The following is a 13847-nucleotide window of genomic DNA, read 5'->3' as shown; positions in this document are numbered from 1 at the left end:
CAGGACGTCCTCCACAGCACAGGAACCCTCTGGAGACTCAGGCTCAGGTAACCCTAGATAATTTCCAAAGTAACGACATTTACGGCACAGCGTTGTGGGCCGAAGGGTCTGTGTTGTGCTGTTAGTTGATGTGAAATGTTATCACCGAGCTACACTCGATAAGGAAGTCAAACATTCTGCCGCAGAGGGAGACGCACTGTCCTGGATGTGGAGATTGTTGATAAGAACTTAGGAAATGATTGAGGATGTTCTACGAGTCTGTGGTGGCCAGATCTATCATAGACAATAGACAATAGGCCCTTCGAGCCTGCACCGCCATTTTGAGATCATCCTCAATCTAAGCATTTGTCAATAAACGGCAGCACGATGTGGGTATTGTAATTGTCCAGATGGTCCAAGGCCCAATGGAAAGCAAGTCAGATGGTGTTCCATTTGGCTACCAATGGCAAGGCTAGGGCGAGTGACGAGGGAGTAGAGGGATAAGGGTTAAAGGGCAGGATCTCCAGGGTAGTCATCTCAGTATTGGAACCCGAGCACCATGCTCGCCGGGATTCTACAGTTTACACTCATGGATGTCTACCCGTTCCAGCGGGATGGGAACCAGAGTGCCAGATGAGTTAGCGGAGAGGTTGTGGAGGCGGATGATGGTGAGAGCTCACACAGAGTTTGTAATCAGATGGTTGAGTTCAGTGAAACGCCTGCCCTGAGCTCATACGTTTCAATGCAGAAGGATGTGAGGAAAGGCTGAAGATAGTGCTGAAGATGAGGTAACTGGTTTTACAAACAGAGGAAGGCGATTTACTCTCTGTTAGTGTGTACTGAGGGGGCTGTTGAACGGGAAACGTCGCAGTCAATCGTCTGAGATGCTTGGTCAATTGTGGACAGCATCGAAAAGCACAAACACAGGACTGAAGGTGCTGAATTTTAATGTGTGGAGTATAATGGATAAAGCGGCGCTTCTTTGGCAGGAAGTCAAGCGTGGGAATAAACGGAGACATCCACAGAGAGACAGTTGCATCCAAGGTGGACACAGTAAACTGGGTGACAGCCAGGAAGGGGAAAGCGGTTCAGGAGCCAGTTCAGTGGTCATCCTCGTCAGCACCCGGTGTAACACTTCAGATGCAGTCGGGCATACGGACTAATAGAGGGAGGTCCCTGTGGTCGGCTGTTTGGAGTGGGTCTGCCTCCTGTCTCAGAAGGCAAGGGGGGAAAGAAGAGACACGCTGCAGTGATGGGGGTTTTGTGAGTTTTGGGAACAGACAGGAGGTTCGCCGTGCCAGAATGAGATTCCCGGATGGTGTGTTGTCTCCCGCTTGCCAGGGTCCGGGATTTCTCAAACCGAGTCCTCAACACTCCTCAGTGCGAGGGTCAGAAGTCACAAGTCTGTTCACTGAGGAGGTGTGATTAAATTAATTCTGTAATTTGCGAGGGGGAAGCGTCAGTCACATGTATCAGCATCAAAATGGAATAATGGGACTGACAGAGGCATCAGAGAGGAGCTTGCCCATGTAGACAGGAGGTGGGGACTGGATGGGATGCCGGCAGTCTGAAATTTCTGGTAATTTTACACAATGAACAGGATACATACGCCCCAACGAAGAAGAGGTTCTCACACGATAAGAGTAGACATCCGTGGCTGACAAAGGAAATTAAGGATTGCAGTTAAGCCAAGGAAAGCCCATGTAAAATGGCAAAAGTGAGTAGGAATTGGATGACTTGAAAGCTTTTAAAATCAAGCAAAAGGCAACTAGAAAGGCTGTCAAATAATAAAAAAAAAACTGGACTATGAAGGCAAAGTAGCCAATAATATAAAGCAGGACTCTCTAAGTTTATTTTTTAAAATTTCGGTTTATAGGCCCCGTTGTTCTAGTGAGACCATGGACTTTCGCCTGGGAAGGTTTCCAGGGCGCAGGCCAGGGCAGGGTTGTGTGGGAGACCGGAAGTTGCCCAAGCTGCAGGTCTCCCCTCTCCACGCCACCGATGTTGTCCAAGGAAAGGGCACTAGGACCCATGCAGCCTGGCCCCAGTGACATTGCAGAGCAATGTGTGGTTAAGTGCCTTTCTCAAGGACACAACACGCTGCCTCAGCCGAGGCTCGAACCAGTGACCTTCAGAATTTCAGCCTGAGTCTGGCCGTGTTAGTGTGTGATCGGACGGTGTGCAGGGAGCGTAAATCTGTGTCTCACCCCGTGCGTGTCTGATGGGACTCTGTGTTCGATACAGATGTATGTGACGAGGAGCTACTGCGGGAAGGAGGGAGGGTGGGTGAATGCCTTTGGTGGATGTGAGGGGGGTGGGGTATGTGTTTGTCTGACACAGGGAACGCGGGCCTGGATGATGTTCCGCTCTGTGTCAGATATCTCTGTGATAGGACGGTGCGGAGGAAACTTCTCTCGTTTTCTGAACACTGTGATGTCTCTGGGCAGAAGGAGCACCACACTATAGTTGACCACGGGAGTGTGCGGCGGGAGGAAGCAGCGAGTGTTTTCTTTCCTATCTGATCACGGGAGGTTGTATTGGGGTAGTGTGGAGGAAGGTTCACTGGGTGTTTGACCCAAGGAGTGTGTGAGAGTGTGGATTAGGGTTAGGGTCGTGTGTGATGGGCCAGTCTGGAAGGAGCGTCACTCTGTGTCTGACACCGGAAGATGATGATGCGACTGTGATACAAGAGCTTCATGCTTCGTCTGTCCACGAGAGTGTATGCCGGGACATTGTGTGCTGAACCCAAATCTGTGTCTGAGCAGTCAGGAAGTGTGTGTTTGAATGGCCCGCAAGGACTTTCACTCTACTACTGATGGGACGGTGCCGTGGTAGTTTCATTGCATGTCTGATCTCTGGAAAGTGTGATGGGACGGTGCGGAGGAAAATTCAGTCTGTGTCTGATCCCGGGAGTGTGTGATGGGACGGTGTGGAGGGAGATCCACTCTGTGTCCGACCCCGGGAGTGTGTGATGGGACGGTGTGGAGGGAGATTCACTCTGTGTCTAACCCCGGGAGTGTGTGACGGGACAGTGTGGAGGGAGATTCACTCTGTGTCTGACCCCGGGAGTGTGTGATGGGACGGTGTGGAGGGAGATTCACTCTGTGTCCGACCCCGGGAGTGTGTGATGGGACGGTGTAGAGGGTGATTCACTCTGTGTCCGACCCCGGGAGTGTGTGATGGGACGGTGTGGAGGGAGATTCACTCTGTGTCCGACCCCGGGAGTGTGTGATGGGACGGTGTGGAGGGAGATTCACTCTGTGTCCGACCCCGGGGGTGTGTGATGGGACGGTGTGGAGGGAGATTCACTCTGTGTCTGACCCCGGGAATGTGTGATGGGACGGTGTGGAGGGGGATTCACTCTGTGTCTGAACCCGGGAAAGTGTGATGGGACGGTGAGGAGGGCGATTCACTCTGTGTCTGACCCGAGGAGTGTGTGATGGGTCGGAGTGAAAGCAGCGACACCTGCTGTCTGAATCGGGGTTGGGACGTTGTGGTGGGAAGTTGACTGTGTCTGATCCCAGTCGGTGCAATGGGATTTATGGAGGGAGATTCACTTCTGTTTGTTCCTGATTTGCAGTGCCAGCGTGTCCTCAGGAATGGATCGAAAATGAAGGTCGGTGTTATTTCCTATCCAACCTGGAAGAATCTTACGATGGAGCGACGGAACATTGTTCAATCTTTGATGCAAGGCTCCTCAAAATAAATTCAAACCAGGAAGAGGTATGTGATTTCCGGGGTCTGACATAGTTTGAATCTTTCCCCACCGTCCCATCACACACCCCCGCGGTAGACAGAGAGCGGAACTCCCGCCAGATCAGAAGCAGAATCAGTTTTATTATCACCAGCACGTGACGTGAAATTTGTTAGCTTAGCATCAGCAATTCAATGCCACACATAACCTAGCAGAAAGAGAGAAAATAACAATAAATAAAATAAAACATAATAAAAATAAACAAGTAAATCAAACACAAGCATTGAATAGATTTTGTAAAAAAAAAACAGAAATAGTCTACGTTATAAGAAGTGAGGTAGTGTACAAAGTTTCCAGTCCGTTCCGGAATCGGATGGCAGAGGGGAAGAAGCTGTTCCTGAATCACTTAGTGTGTGCCTTCAGGCTTCTGTATCTCCTACCTGATCGGAACAGTGAGTAAAGGGCAAGCCATTGGTGCTGGAGGTCTTCAATAATAGACGCTGTCTTTCCGAGACTCCGCTCTCTGAAGATGTCCTTTTGTAGGCAAGCGCCCAATATGGAGCTGGCTAGATTTACAACCTTCCGGAGCTTCTTTCGGTCCTGTGCAGCAGCCACCCCCCCCCCCCCCTCAACATACCAAACAGTCATGCAGCCTGTCAGAATGCTCTGCACGGTGCAATTATGGAAGTTTTTGATTGTGACAGAATGAAGTCCCTCCACGCCGTCCCGTCAGACACTCCCTGGATCAGGCACAGAGTGAAACTCCCACAAACCTGTCCCAACACCCATTCCTGGGATCTGACACTGGGGATTCCATCCCTGTGCCGTCTCTTCACATTTTCCCGTGGTCAGGCAAGGAGAGACGCTAAATGTAACCGTTAGGTTCTACCAGCATGCTTTGTCTGGTGTGTGAGGGCGATACTGTCTCCGGGTCGGCCAAACCGAGAAAAGCTTTTTTGTGTGTACGTCTGGCCCGGTTATAAATCAATCCCATGAAATAACGAGCAGTACACCATTTGCAATTAAACAATTGAACTTTATGATTCTTCATTTAACTGCAGGGTTTGTCTGGAAAACAATTTTACCATTTTAATGAAACAGTCTAATGCGCTCCTTGGAGCTGACTGTTTTCCCGTCCGTCCGTTTTCCATCGATTTCCCCCGGGCGTGGTCGACTCCCGTCCCATTCCAAGTCCGCTCAGGCCTGCAGTCTACGATTACCCCGATCTGGCATCTTCTCTCTCCATCTTCTGCCAAACAAAAGCCCGCGAGTCCCTCGCTTTCGGGCTCACAGGAAAGAAAACCCCTCCCATCATGGGACGCCACACAGTCCAAAGCCCCCGTTATCTCTCGTCATAACACAAACACACTGCTGCTACAGAGAAACCATTACATTAGCTGTGAAACATTTCCCAGGGCGTTGCATGCACATTAATCGAAGGGATTTAATTTCACAGGATTTTATTTCCACATCTATGGACAATGGAAACAGAGCTTACTGGATCGGAAAATGCAGAGACGGGTGAGGTTTGGACTGTTACAGGTCGGTGGGGTGAGAGTGACACGAGGCCGTGGGGAGAGGGTGGGTCAGTGGAATAAATTTGGAGAATGACAGCGGGCGGTGTGTGGTGTGGGTCAGTGGAATTAGTCTGTTGACTGACCCAGGGTTGTCAGGAGAGGGTGGTGCAGTGGGATTGATTTGGAGAATGACAGCGGGCGGTGTGTGGTGTGGGTCAGTGTGATTAGTCTGTTGACTGACCCAGGGTTGTCGGGAGAGGGTGGTGCAGTGTGATTAGTCTGTTGACTGACCCTGGGTTGTCGGGAGAGGGTGGTGCAGTGTGATTAGACTGTTGTCTGACCCAGGGTTGTCGGAAGAGGCTGGTGCAGTGGGATTAGTCTGTTCACGGACCCAGGGTTGTCGGGAGAGGCTGGTGCAGTGGGATTAGTCTGTTCACTGACCCAGGGTTGTCGGGAGAGGGTGGGTCAGTGGGATTGATTTGGAGAATGACAGCGGGCTGTGTGTGGTGTGGGTCAGTGGGATTTGTCTGTTGACTGACCCAGGGTTGTCGGGAGAGGGTGGTGCAGTGGGATTGATTTGGAGAATGACAGCGGGCGGTGTGTGGTGTGGGTCAGTGGGATTAGTCTGTTGACTGACCCAGGGTTGTCGGGAGAGGGTGGGTCAGTGGGATTGATTTGGAGAATGACAGCGGGCGGTGTGTGGTGTGGGTCAGTGGGATTAGACTGTTGACTGACCCAGGGTTGTCGGGAGAGGGTGGTGCAGTGCGATTAGTCTGTTGACTGACCCAGGGTTGTCGGGAGAGGTGGTGCAGTGTGATTAGTCTGTTGACTGACCCAGGGTTGTCGGGAGAGGGTGGTGCAGTGCGATTAGTCTGTTGACTGACCCAGGGTTGTCGGGAGAGGTTGGTGCAGTGTGATTAGTCTGTTGTCTGACCCAGGGTTGTCGGAAGAGGCTGGTGCAGTGGGATTAGTCTGTTCACGGACCCAGGGTTGTCGGGAGAGGCTGGTGCAGTGGGATTAGTCTGTTCACTGACCCAGGGTTGTCGGGAGAGGGTGGGTCAGTGGGATTGATTTGGAGAATGACAGCGGGCTGTGTGTGGTGTGGGTCAGTGGGATTAGTCTGTTGACTGACCCAGGGTTGTCGGGGGAGGGTGGGTCAGTGGGATTGATTTGGAGAATGACAGCGGACGGTGTGTGGTGTGGGTCAGTGGGATTAGTCTGTTGACTGACCCAGGGTTGTAGGGAGAGGGTGGTGCAGTGCGATTAGTCTGTTGACTGACCCAGGGTTGTCGGGAGAGGGTGGTGCAGTGTGATTAGTCTGTTGACTGACCCAGGTTTGTCGGGAGAGGGTGGTGCAGTGGGATTAGTCTGTTGACTGACCCAGGGTTGTCGGGAGAGGCTGGTGCAGTGGGATTAGTCTGTCGACTGACCCAGGGTTGTCGGGAGAGGCTGGTGCAGTGGGATTAGTCTGTTCACTGACCCAGGGTTGTCGGGAGAGGGTGGTGCAGTGTGATTAGACTGTTGACTGACCCAGGGTTGTCGGGAGAGGATGGTGCAGTGTGATTAGTCTGTTGACTGACCCAGGTTGTCGGGAGAGGGTGGTGCAGTGTGATTAGTCTGTTGACTGACCCAGAGTTGTCGGGAGAGGGGGGGGTCAGTGGGATTGATTTGGAGAATGACAGCGGGCTGTGTGTGGTGTGGGTCAGTGGGATTAGTCTGTTGACTGACCCAGGGTTGTCGGGGGAGTGTGGGTCAGTGGGATTGATTTGGAGAATGACAGCGGACGGTGTGTGGTGTGTGTCAGTGGGATTAGTCAGTTGACTGACCCAGGGTTGTAGGGAGAGGGTGGTGCAGTGCGATTAGTCTGTTGACTGACCCAGGGTTGTCGGGAGAGGGTGGTGCAGTGTGATTAGTCTGTTGACTGACCCAGGTTTGTCGGGAGAGGGTGGTGCAGTGGGATTAGTCTGTTGACTGACCCAGGGTTGTCGGGAGAGGGTGGTGCAGTGTGATTAGTCTGTCGACTGACCCAGGGTTGTCGGGAGAGGCTGGTGCAGTGGGATTAGTCTGTTCACTGACCCAGGGTTGTCGGGAGAGGCTGGTGCAGTGTGATTAGACTGTTGACTGACCCAGGGTTGTCGGGAGAGGGTGGTGCAGTGTGATTAGTCTGTTGACTGACCCAGGGTTGTCGGGAGAGTCTGGTGCAGTGGGATTAGTTTGTTGACTGACCCAGGGTTGTCGGGAGAGGGTGGGTCAGTGGGATTGATTTGGAGAATGACAGCGGGCTGTGTGTGGTGTGGGTCAGTGGGATTAGTCTGTTGACTGACCCAGGGTTGTCGGGAGAGGGTGGGTCAGTGGGATTGATTTGCAGAATGACAGCGGGCTGTGTGTGGTGTGGGTCAGTGGGATTAGTCTGTTGACTGACCCAGGGTTGTCGGGGGAGGGTGGGTCAGTGGGATTGATTTGGAGAATGACAGCGGACGGTGTGTGGTGTGGGTCAGTGGGATTAGTCTGTTGACTGACCCAGGGTTGTAGGGAGAGGGTGGTGCAGTGCGATTAGTCTGTTGACTGACCCAGGGTTGTCGGGAGAGGGTGGTGCAGTGTGATTAGTCTGTTGACTGACCCAGGTTTGTCGGGAGAGGGTGGTGCAGTGGGATTAGTCTGTTGACTGACCCAGGGTTGTCGGGAGAGGCTGGTGCAGTGGGATTAGTCTGTCGACTGACCCAGGGTTGTCGGGAGAGGCTGGTGCAGTGGGATTAGTCTGTTCACTGACCCAGGGTTGTCGGGAGAGGGTGGTGCAGTGTGATTAGACTGTTGACTGACCCAGGGTTGTCGGGAGAGGGTGGTGCAGTGTGATTAGTCTGTTGACTGACCCAGAGTTGTCGGGAGAGGGGGGGTCAGTGGGATTGATTTGGAGAATGACAGCGGGCTGTGTGTGGTGTGGGTCAGTGGGATTAGTCTGTTGACTGACCCAGGGTTGTCTGGGGAGGGTGGGTCAGTGGGATTGATTTGGAGAATGACAGCGGACGGTGTGTGGTGTGGGTCAGTGGGATTAGTCTGTTGACTGACCCAGGGTTGTAGGGAGAGGGTGGTGCAGTGCGATTAGTCTGTTGACTGACCCAGGGTTGTCGGGAGAGGCTGGTGCAGTGGGATTAGTCTGTCCACTGACCCAGGGTTGTCGGGAGAGGCTGGTGCAGTGTGATTAGACTGTTGACTGACCCAGGGTTGTCGGGAGAGGGTGGTGCAGTGTGATTAGTCTGTTGACTGACCCAGGGTTGTCAGGAGAGGCTGGTGCAGTGGGATTAGTCTGTTGACTGACCCAGGGTTGTCGGGAGAGGGTGGGTCAGTGGGATTGATTTGGAGAATGACAGCGGGCTGTGTGTGGTGTGGGTCAGTGGGATTAGTCTGTTGACTGACCCAGGGTTGTCGGGAGAGGGTGGGTCAGTGGGATTGATTTGCAGAATGACAGCGGGCTGTGTGTGGTGTGGGTCAGTGGGATTAGTCTGTTCACTGACCCAGGGTTATCGGGAGAGGGTGGGTCAGTGGGATTGATTTGCAGAATGACAGCGGGCTGTGTGTGGTGTGGGTCAGTGGGATTAGTCTGTTCACTGAACCAGGGTTGTCGGGAGAAGGTGGTGCAGTGGGATTAGTTTGCTGACTGACCCAGGTTTGTTGGGAGAGGGTGGGTCAGTGGGATTAGTCTGTTGACTGACCCAGGGTTGCCGGGAGAAGGTGGTGCAGTGGGATTTATTTGGGATCTGACTCGGGATTGTCGGGGAGAGGGGTGTAGTGGGATTCGTACGGCCGTGGATCCGGGGCTGGGGGGCGAGCGCAGATCAGTGGAATAGTTATTTCCGACGATCTCCGGTTGCCTGCTGGATCTGTTTTTTTCTCTGTCTAACCCTCTTTCACAGGAAGGTGGACTCTAATCTTCTGTACAAGTCCTATCGATGGTTCAGCTGCAGTAAATGCAACGCGTACTGGAGCACCAGTTGCAAAAATAAACACAGATTCATCTGCGAGAAGTCGGCACATTTATGCCGGGATATTCCTGAAGAGATCCGAGGTCTCTGTCAACACCCCGTGGGGAAGACTTAAATCAAATGAATGCATCCCGCTTCTCCCCATTCAATCTACCCCACTCTCAAACTCCCATCTTTTTACTTCTTCCCACCCTCTCTTCCCCTCCTTCCTACCCCAGTCTCCTCCTCTACTCGCATTCTCATTCTCCCCCACTACTCTCCCTTTCCCCATCTAGACCAATTTTCACCCTTCCCGCCCCGATCCCCCCATTTAATCTCCCTTTCTACACCTCTCTTTGCCCTTCTCCCCAGCTCATTCCGCTTCTGCCCTTGCTCTCTCCCCCTCGGACCCCATTTTCTGCCTTTCCTCTCTCCGTTCTCTCCACACACTCTCACCTCAATTCTGTGAACTCTGGCTCTCAATTCCCCAACCCAGGGGAAAAGGCTGTGCACATTTACCCTCTCTGAGCCCCTCCTGGCTTCATACCCATGCTCCAAGAAATGTAGACACATCCTTCCTGCTTGCATTCTGTCCGTAACTCAGACCCTCGAGACCGGGCGACATCCTCATAAATCTCCCTCCGCACTCTTTCCAGCTCAGTGGCATCTTTCCTACAGGAGGGCGACCAGAACCGGAAACCCCCCTCCAAGCGCGGCCTCACCGACGCCTTGTACAACTTCAACGTGACCCCGGTACGGTGCAAAGATGTAAAATTAACGTAAATTGGGAGAATTAATAAATACTGCAATGAAGGTGAATACCGAAGAAGTGTTAAAGTGTTCAGGGAGGGTTCGCACTCTAATGGCGGAGAGGAGGCAACTGCTTGTAAATTGTTGAGTTTCCAGGCGCCTGTAACCCCTCCCCGATGGTACCGATGAGCACAGGGCATTTCCCGGCGGGAGAGGGTCCACGCTGATGGATACGGTCTTCCCGAGGCATTCCTACTTGACCATGTCCTCGATGGAGGGGAGGGTTGTTGACGGGCAATAATTAACACTCTGAGCCTTAAGGAGAAGGTGACCGCTCACCACACTCCGGGGAATGGACGCGCCGAATCCTGGGAGCCTGTCGCTGTTCCGTCGGGAACGTGACACCTTCTTCGTGTTTCAGTGAATGTGCTATCTCCACGCTGATGGATTCCACGTTCTGCTCCATATATCCCATATCGTCCCCCACTATCTCCCTGACCTCAGCCTCAATCAAGAGCGCTACACCACCTCCTTAACATTCCTGCTCATCCTTTCGTATTAACTGATATCCTTGGATATTGAATTCCCAATCCTTTCCACTTTGCAACCACGTCTCTGTAATGACCACTAAATCACTCCACTTTGTACTGATTTGGGCCACAAGTTCACTGACCTTATTTTGAAAACTAAGGGCATTCAGATAACGTGATTTTACACTCATTGTGCTTTTAAAATCATGTCATCTTTCTCTCTTTACACTTGAATTTTCTTCGTTTCCGTTCACTACTCTCTTACTTTTCTCTTTTTTATCTTTTGATTTTACTGGATCTTTATCCACACTTCTCGCTTTTACTTTATCCTTACTCCGCCAGTCTGCTGAACAGAACGTCGTTCTGCGTCTCGCTGTTATCCAGGTCCCATCCCGGTTCAGATGCATCTTGTCCCATTTGAACAGCTCCCTCCTGTTGCCGATTCCAATGAATTCAAACCCAGTTCTCCCACACCAATCCTTGACCCACGCATTTAACTCTCTAATCTTCTTTACCTTAAGCCAATTTCACATGGCTGAGGCTGTAATCATGAGATTTCCTCCTTTTTGTTTTAGCTTTTTTTTAGTCCAGCTGCTGAATTCCCTCAGCAGAAGCGTTTACCTCGATCTACCGATGTGTTGCATATACATATTGACTTGGTTTCCGCCGCCGCCTGCCGCAAGGAATTCCTCCAATCAACCCTCATGGCAGAAGAAATCCCTCCGAACTTACTTTCTAAATTCTCATCCCTGCATGCTGAGGTTGTCCCCGCAGGCCTTAACACGAATTTGTGCGTGGAAGGTCACATTTGACAAATTTTATTGAAGAGGTTACTGGGAAAGTAGACAAGGGTAAAACAGTGGATGTTATCTATATGGACTTCAGTAAGTATGCAGATGATACTAGGTTAGGTGGCGTTATGGATAGTGGAGACGGTTTTCAAAGCTTGCAGAGAGATTTAGGCCAGTTAGAAGTGTTGGGCTGAAGATGGCAGATGGAGTTTAAGGCTGATAAGTGTGAGGTGCTACACTTTGATAGGAATAATCCAAATAGGACATACATGGTAAATGGTAAGGCATTGAGGAATGCAGTAGAACAGAGTGATATAGGAATAATGGTGCATGGTTCCCTGAAGGTAGAAAATCATGTGGATAGGTTGGTGAAGAAAGATTTTGGTATGCTGGCCTGGGTAATTTACAGCGTAAGTTTAAACAAGCTAGGTCTTTATACTTCAGAGCGTAGTCGGTTGAGGGGGGTCTTGATAGAGGTATTTAAAATTATGAGGGTATAGATAGACGACGTGGCTAGGCTTTTTCCATTGAGAGTAGTGGAGATTCATACAAGAGGATATGCGAAGAGATTTAGGACGCAAAAGTTTAAGGGTAACCCGAAGGGAAATTTCTTGACTCAGAGAGTGGTAGCTGTGTGGAACTAGCTTCCAGAAGAAGTGGTAGAGACAGGTTCCATATTGTCATTAAAAAAATAAAATTTGATAGGTGTATGGACAGGAAAGGAATGGAGGGCTATGGGTTGAGTGCAGGTCGGTGGGACTGGATGAGAGTAAGCGTTCCGCACGGACGAGAACAGCCGTTATGGCATGTTTCCGTGCTACAATTGTTATTTATGACTGATCACTTTGCACATGTAGTCTATGTTGGGACCAGAACTTCTTACCTTGTCTGTCAATCATATGGAAGTTGGAACTCATAGCGCTTTTTGCGAAGATTGCAGACGAAATGAAGACTGGCTGAGGGGGCAGGCGATTTTGGGGAAGTAGTCAGGATGTACGCTATATTCTAAATGATGTGAACATAAAACAACTAAGGCTGAATGGGATCACTTAAAGGTCAATTTACACGCTGTGGAAGGTAAATGCCAAGGTGGCATGTATTTCAAGGGGGTGAGAGTAAAACACAAGGATGTAATATTGTGACTTTACAAAGCAATGGGGAGGCCTCCGGTGGAGCATTGTGAACAATTGTGGGCCCCTAATCTTGCAGAGGGTGTGCTGAAGATGAAGAGGTTTCAAAGGAGCTTCATAAAAATTATTCCATCAAGAGCGTTTGATGACCCTGTGGTTGATGCACAGGTGTTTATTTTTTTTAAAAAAAGCGTCAACTCATCGAAACCTCTCGAGCGGTGAAAAGGCTTTGCTCAAGAGGAGATGGGAAGGATTTTCCTGCCGGTTGCAGAGTGAACGACCAGAAGATACATCTCAGAATAGAGAGGGTGCCCTTTAGGCACCCGTTATCCTCTGAATTCCAGTGAGTACAGGCCCGAGCCGTGAACGTTTCTCCGCATGACAGGACTTTCAATCCTCGAATAATTCTTGTGGAACTCCTGTTAAACCTCTCTGATGGAAACTCATACTTTCCTCGATCAGGGTTCCGAAACTCCACAACACCTCGAGTTAGGCCTCACCAGTGCCTTGTAGAGTCTTAAAATTACATCCTTGTTTACATATTCCAGCCCTCCGAAATGAAATTATCATCACATTCACCAAAAGATGTGCACAAAATAATAAAATCGCTAAAATTAATTGCTAAGTTTTAGATTTATTCACAGCAAAACCTATTTCTAGCTCTAAGCTTCTTGAATTCCTGTTTCGTTTCTACAAATCGGTTTTTGGTTAATACTTCTGGCAAGAGTAGGCTGACTTTTTTATTATTATCACTGGGGTGCAATGTGCCACTTGTAATCATCCGATGCGCCCCTTCTGGCACAAGCGCCATAGGTTGGCCATCCCTGGCACAGGTCGATAAAGGGAGGAGGTCCTGAATATAAGGAGTTAGGTAGAAAGCTGCGAAGCAGCACCTCCAGGGTAGTCACCTCCGGGTTGCTGCCTGTGCCAGATGCCAGTGACGGTACAAAGAGGATGATTTGGAAGATGAATGCGTGTCTGAAGAACTAGTGCGTGGTAGAGGATCAGATTTCTAGATCATGGGGGTCTTTTCAGGGGAAGAGATGACATGTAAAAAGAGGACAGGTTACACCTGAACCTGAGGGGTACCAACCCTCGGTGCGGTCTGAACCTGGAAATTGATCACAAACGAATCCTTCACACCCTGGATATTTTAGTTCCCTCTTAACTTCGAAAATAGTCGGCGCTTCAATTTTTTTCTACCAAAGTGTATGACCATACACTCTCCGACTCTGTAATCTACCTGCTGCACCTTTGTCCATTTGCCGAATCTGTTTAAGACCTTCTGTAGCCTCTCTGCTACCGCAGCACTACCTGTAGATCGGTAATGTTATTATTGGTCTACACCAGGGGTGTCAAACACAGTTTAGGTCACGGGCCGGATTGAGCAAAATGCAGCTTCATGCGGGCCGGATCACCCGGACGCGTGCGGTCGCAGCTTTCGTTGCCTCCGTTTTCTCAGCCTGCTCTCTTATAGTCTCTGCTATAACTACAAAG

At 50.6% G+C, this 13847-nt stretch overlaps 1 protein-coding gene across 1 annotated transcript in view; it reads left to right on the top strand.

The window, feature by feature from the left end:
- LOC132389970 (C-type lectin domain family 10 member A-like) overlaps positions 1-11094 on the top strand; it is a 44158-nt gene extending 33064 nt beyond the window's left edge. The window contains exons 6-8 of the mRNA XM_059962548.1: positions 3560-3702; positions 5130-5194; positions 9102-11094. Of these exons, the coding sequence (XP_059818531.1) occupies positions 3560-3702; positions 5130-5194; positions 9102-9285 (392 nt within the window). The 3' untranslated portion in view covers positions 9286-11094. The remainder of the gene's footprint in view (positions 1-3559; positions 3703-5129; positions 5195-9101) is intronic.
- The last annotated feature ends 2753 nt before the right edge of the window (positions 11095-13847 follow it).

This window comes from Hypanus sabinus, unplaced genomic scaffold, assembly GCF_030144855.1.
Source record: "Hypanus sabinus isolate sHypSab1 unplaced genomic scaffold, sHypSab1.hap1 scaffold_725, whole genome shotgun sequence".
Classification (NCBI taxonomy): domain Eukaryota; kingdom Metazoa; phylum Chordata; class Chondrichthyes; order Myliobatiformes; family Dasyatidae; genus Hypanus; species Hypanus sabinus.
This window is presented reverse-complemented; position numbering and strand designations above follow the sequence as displayed.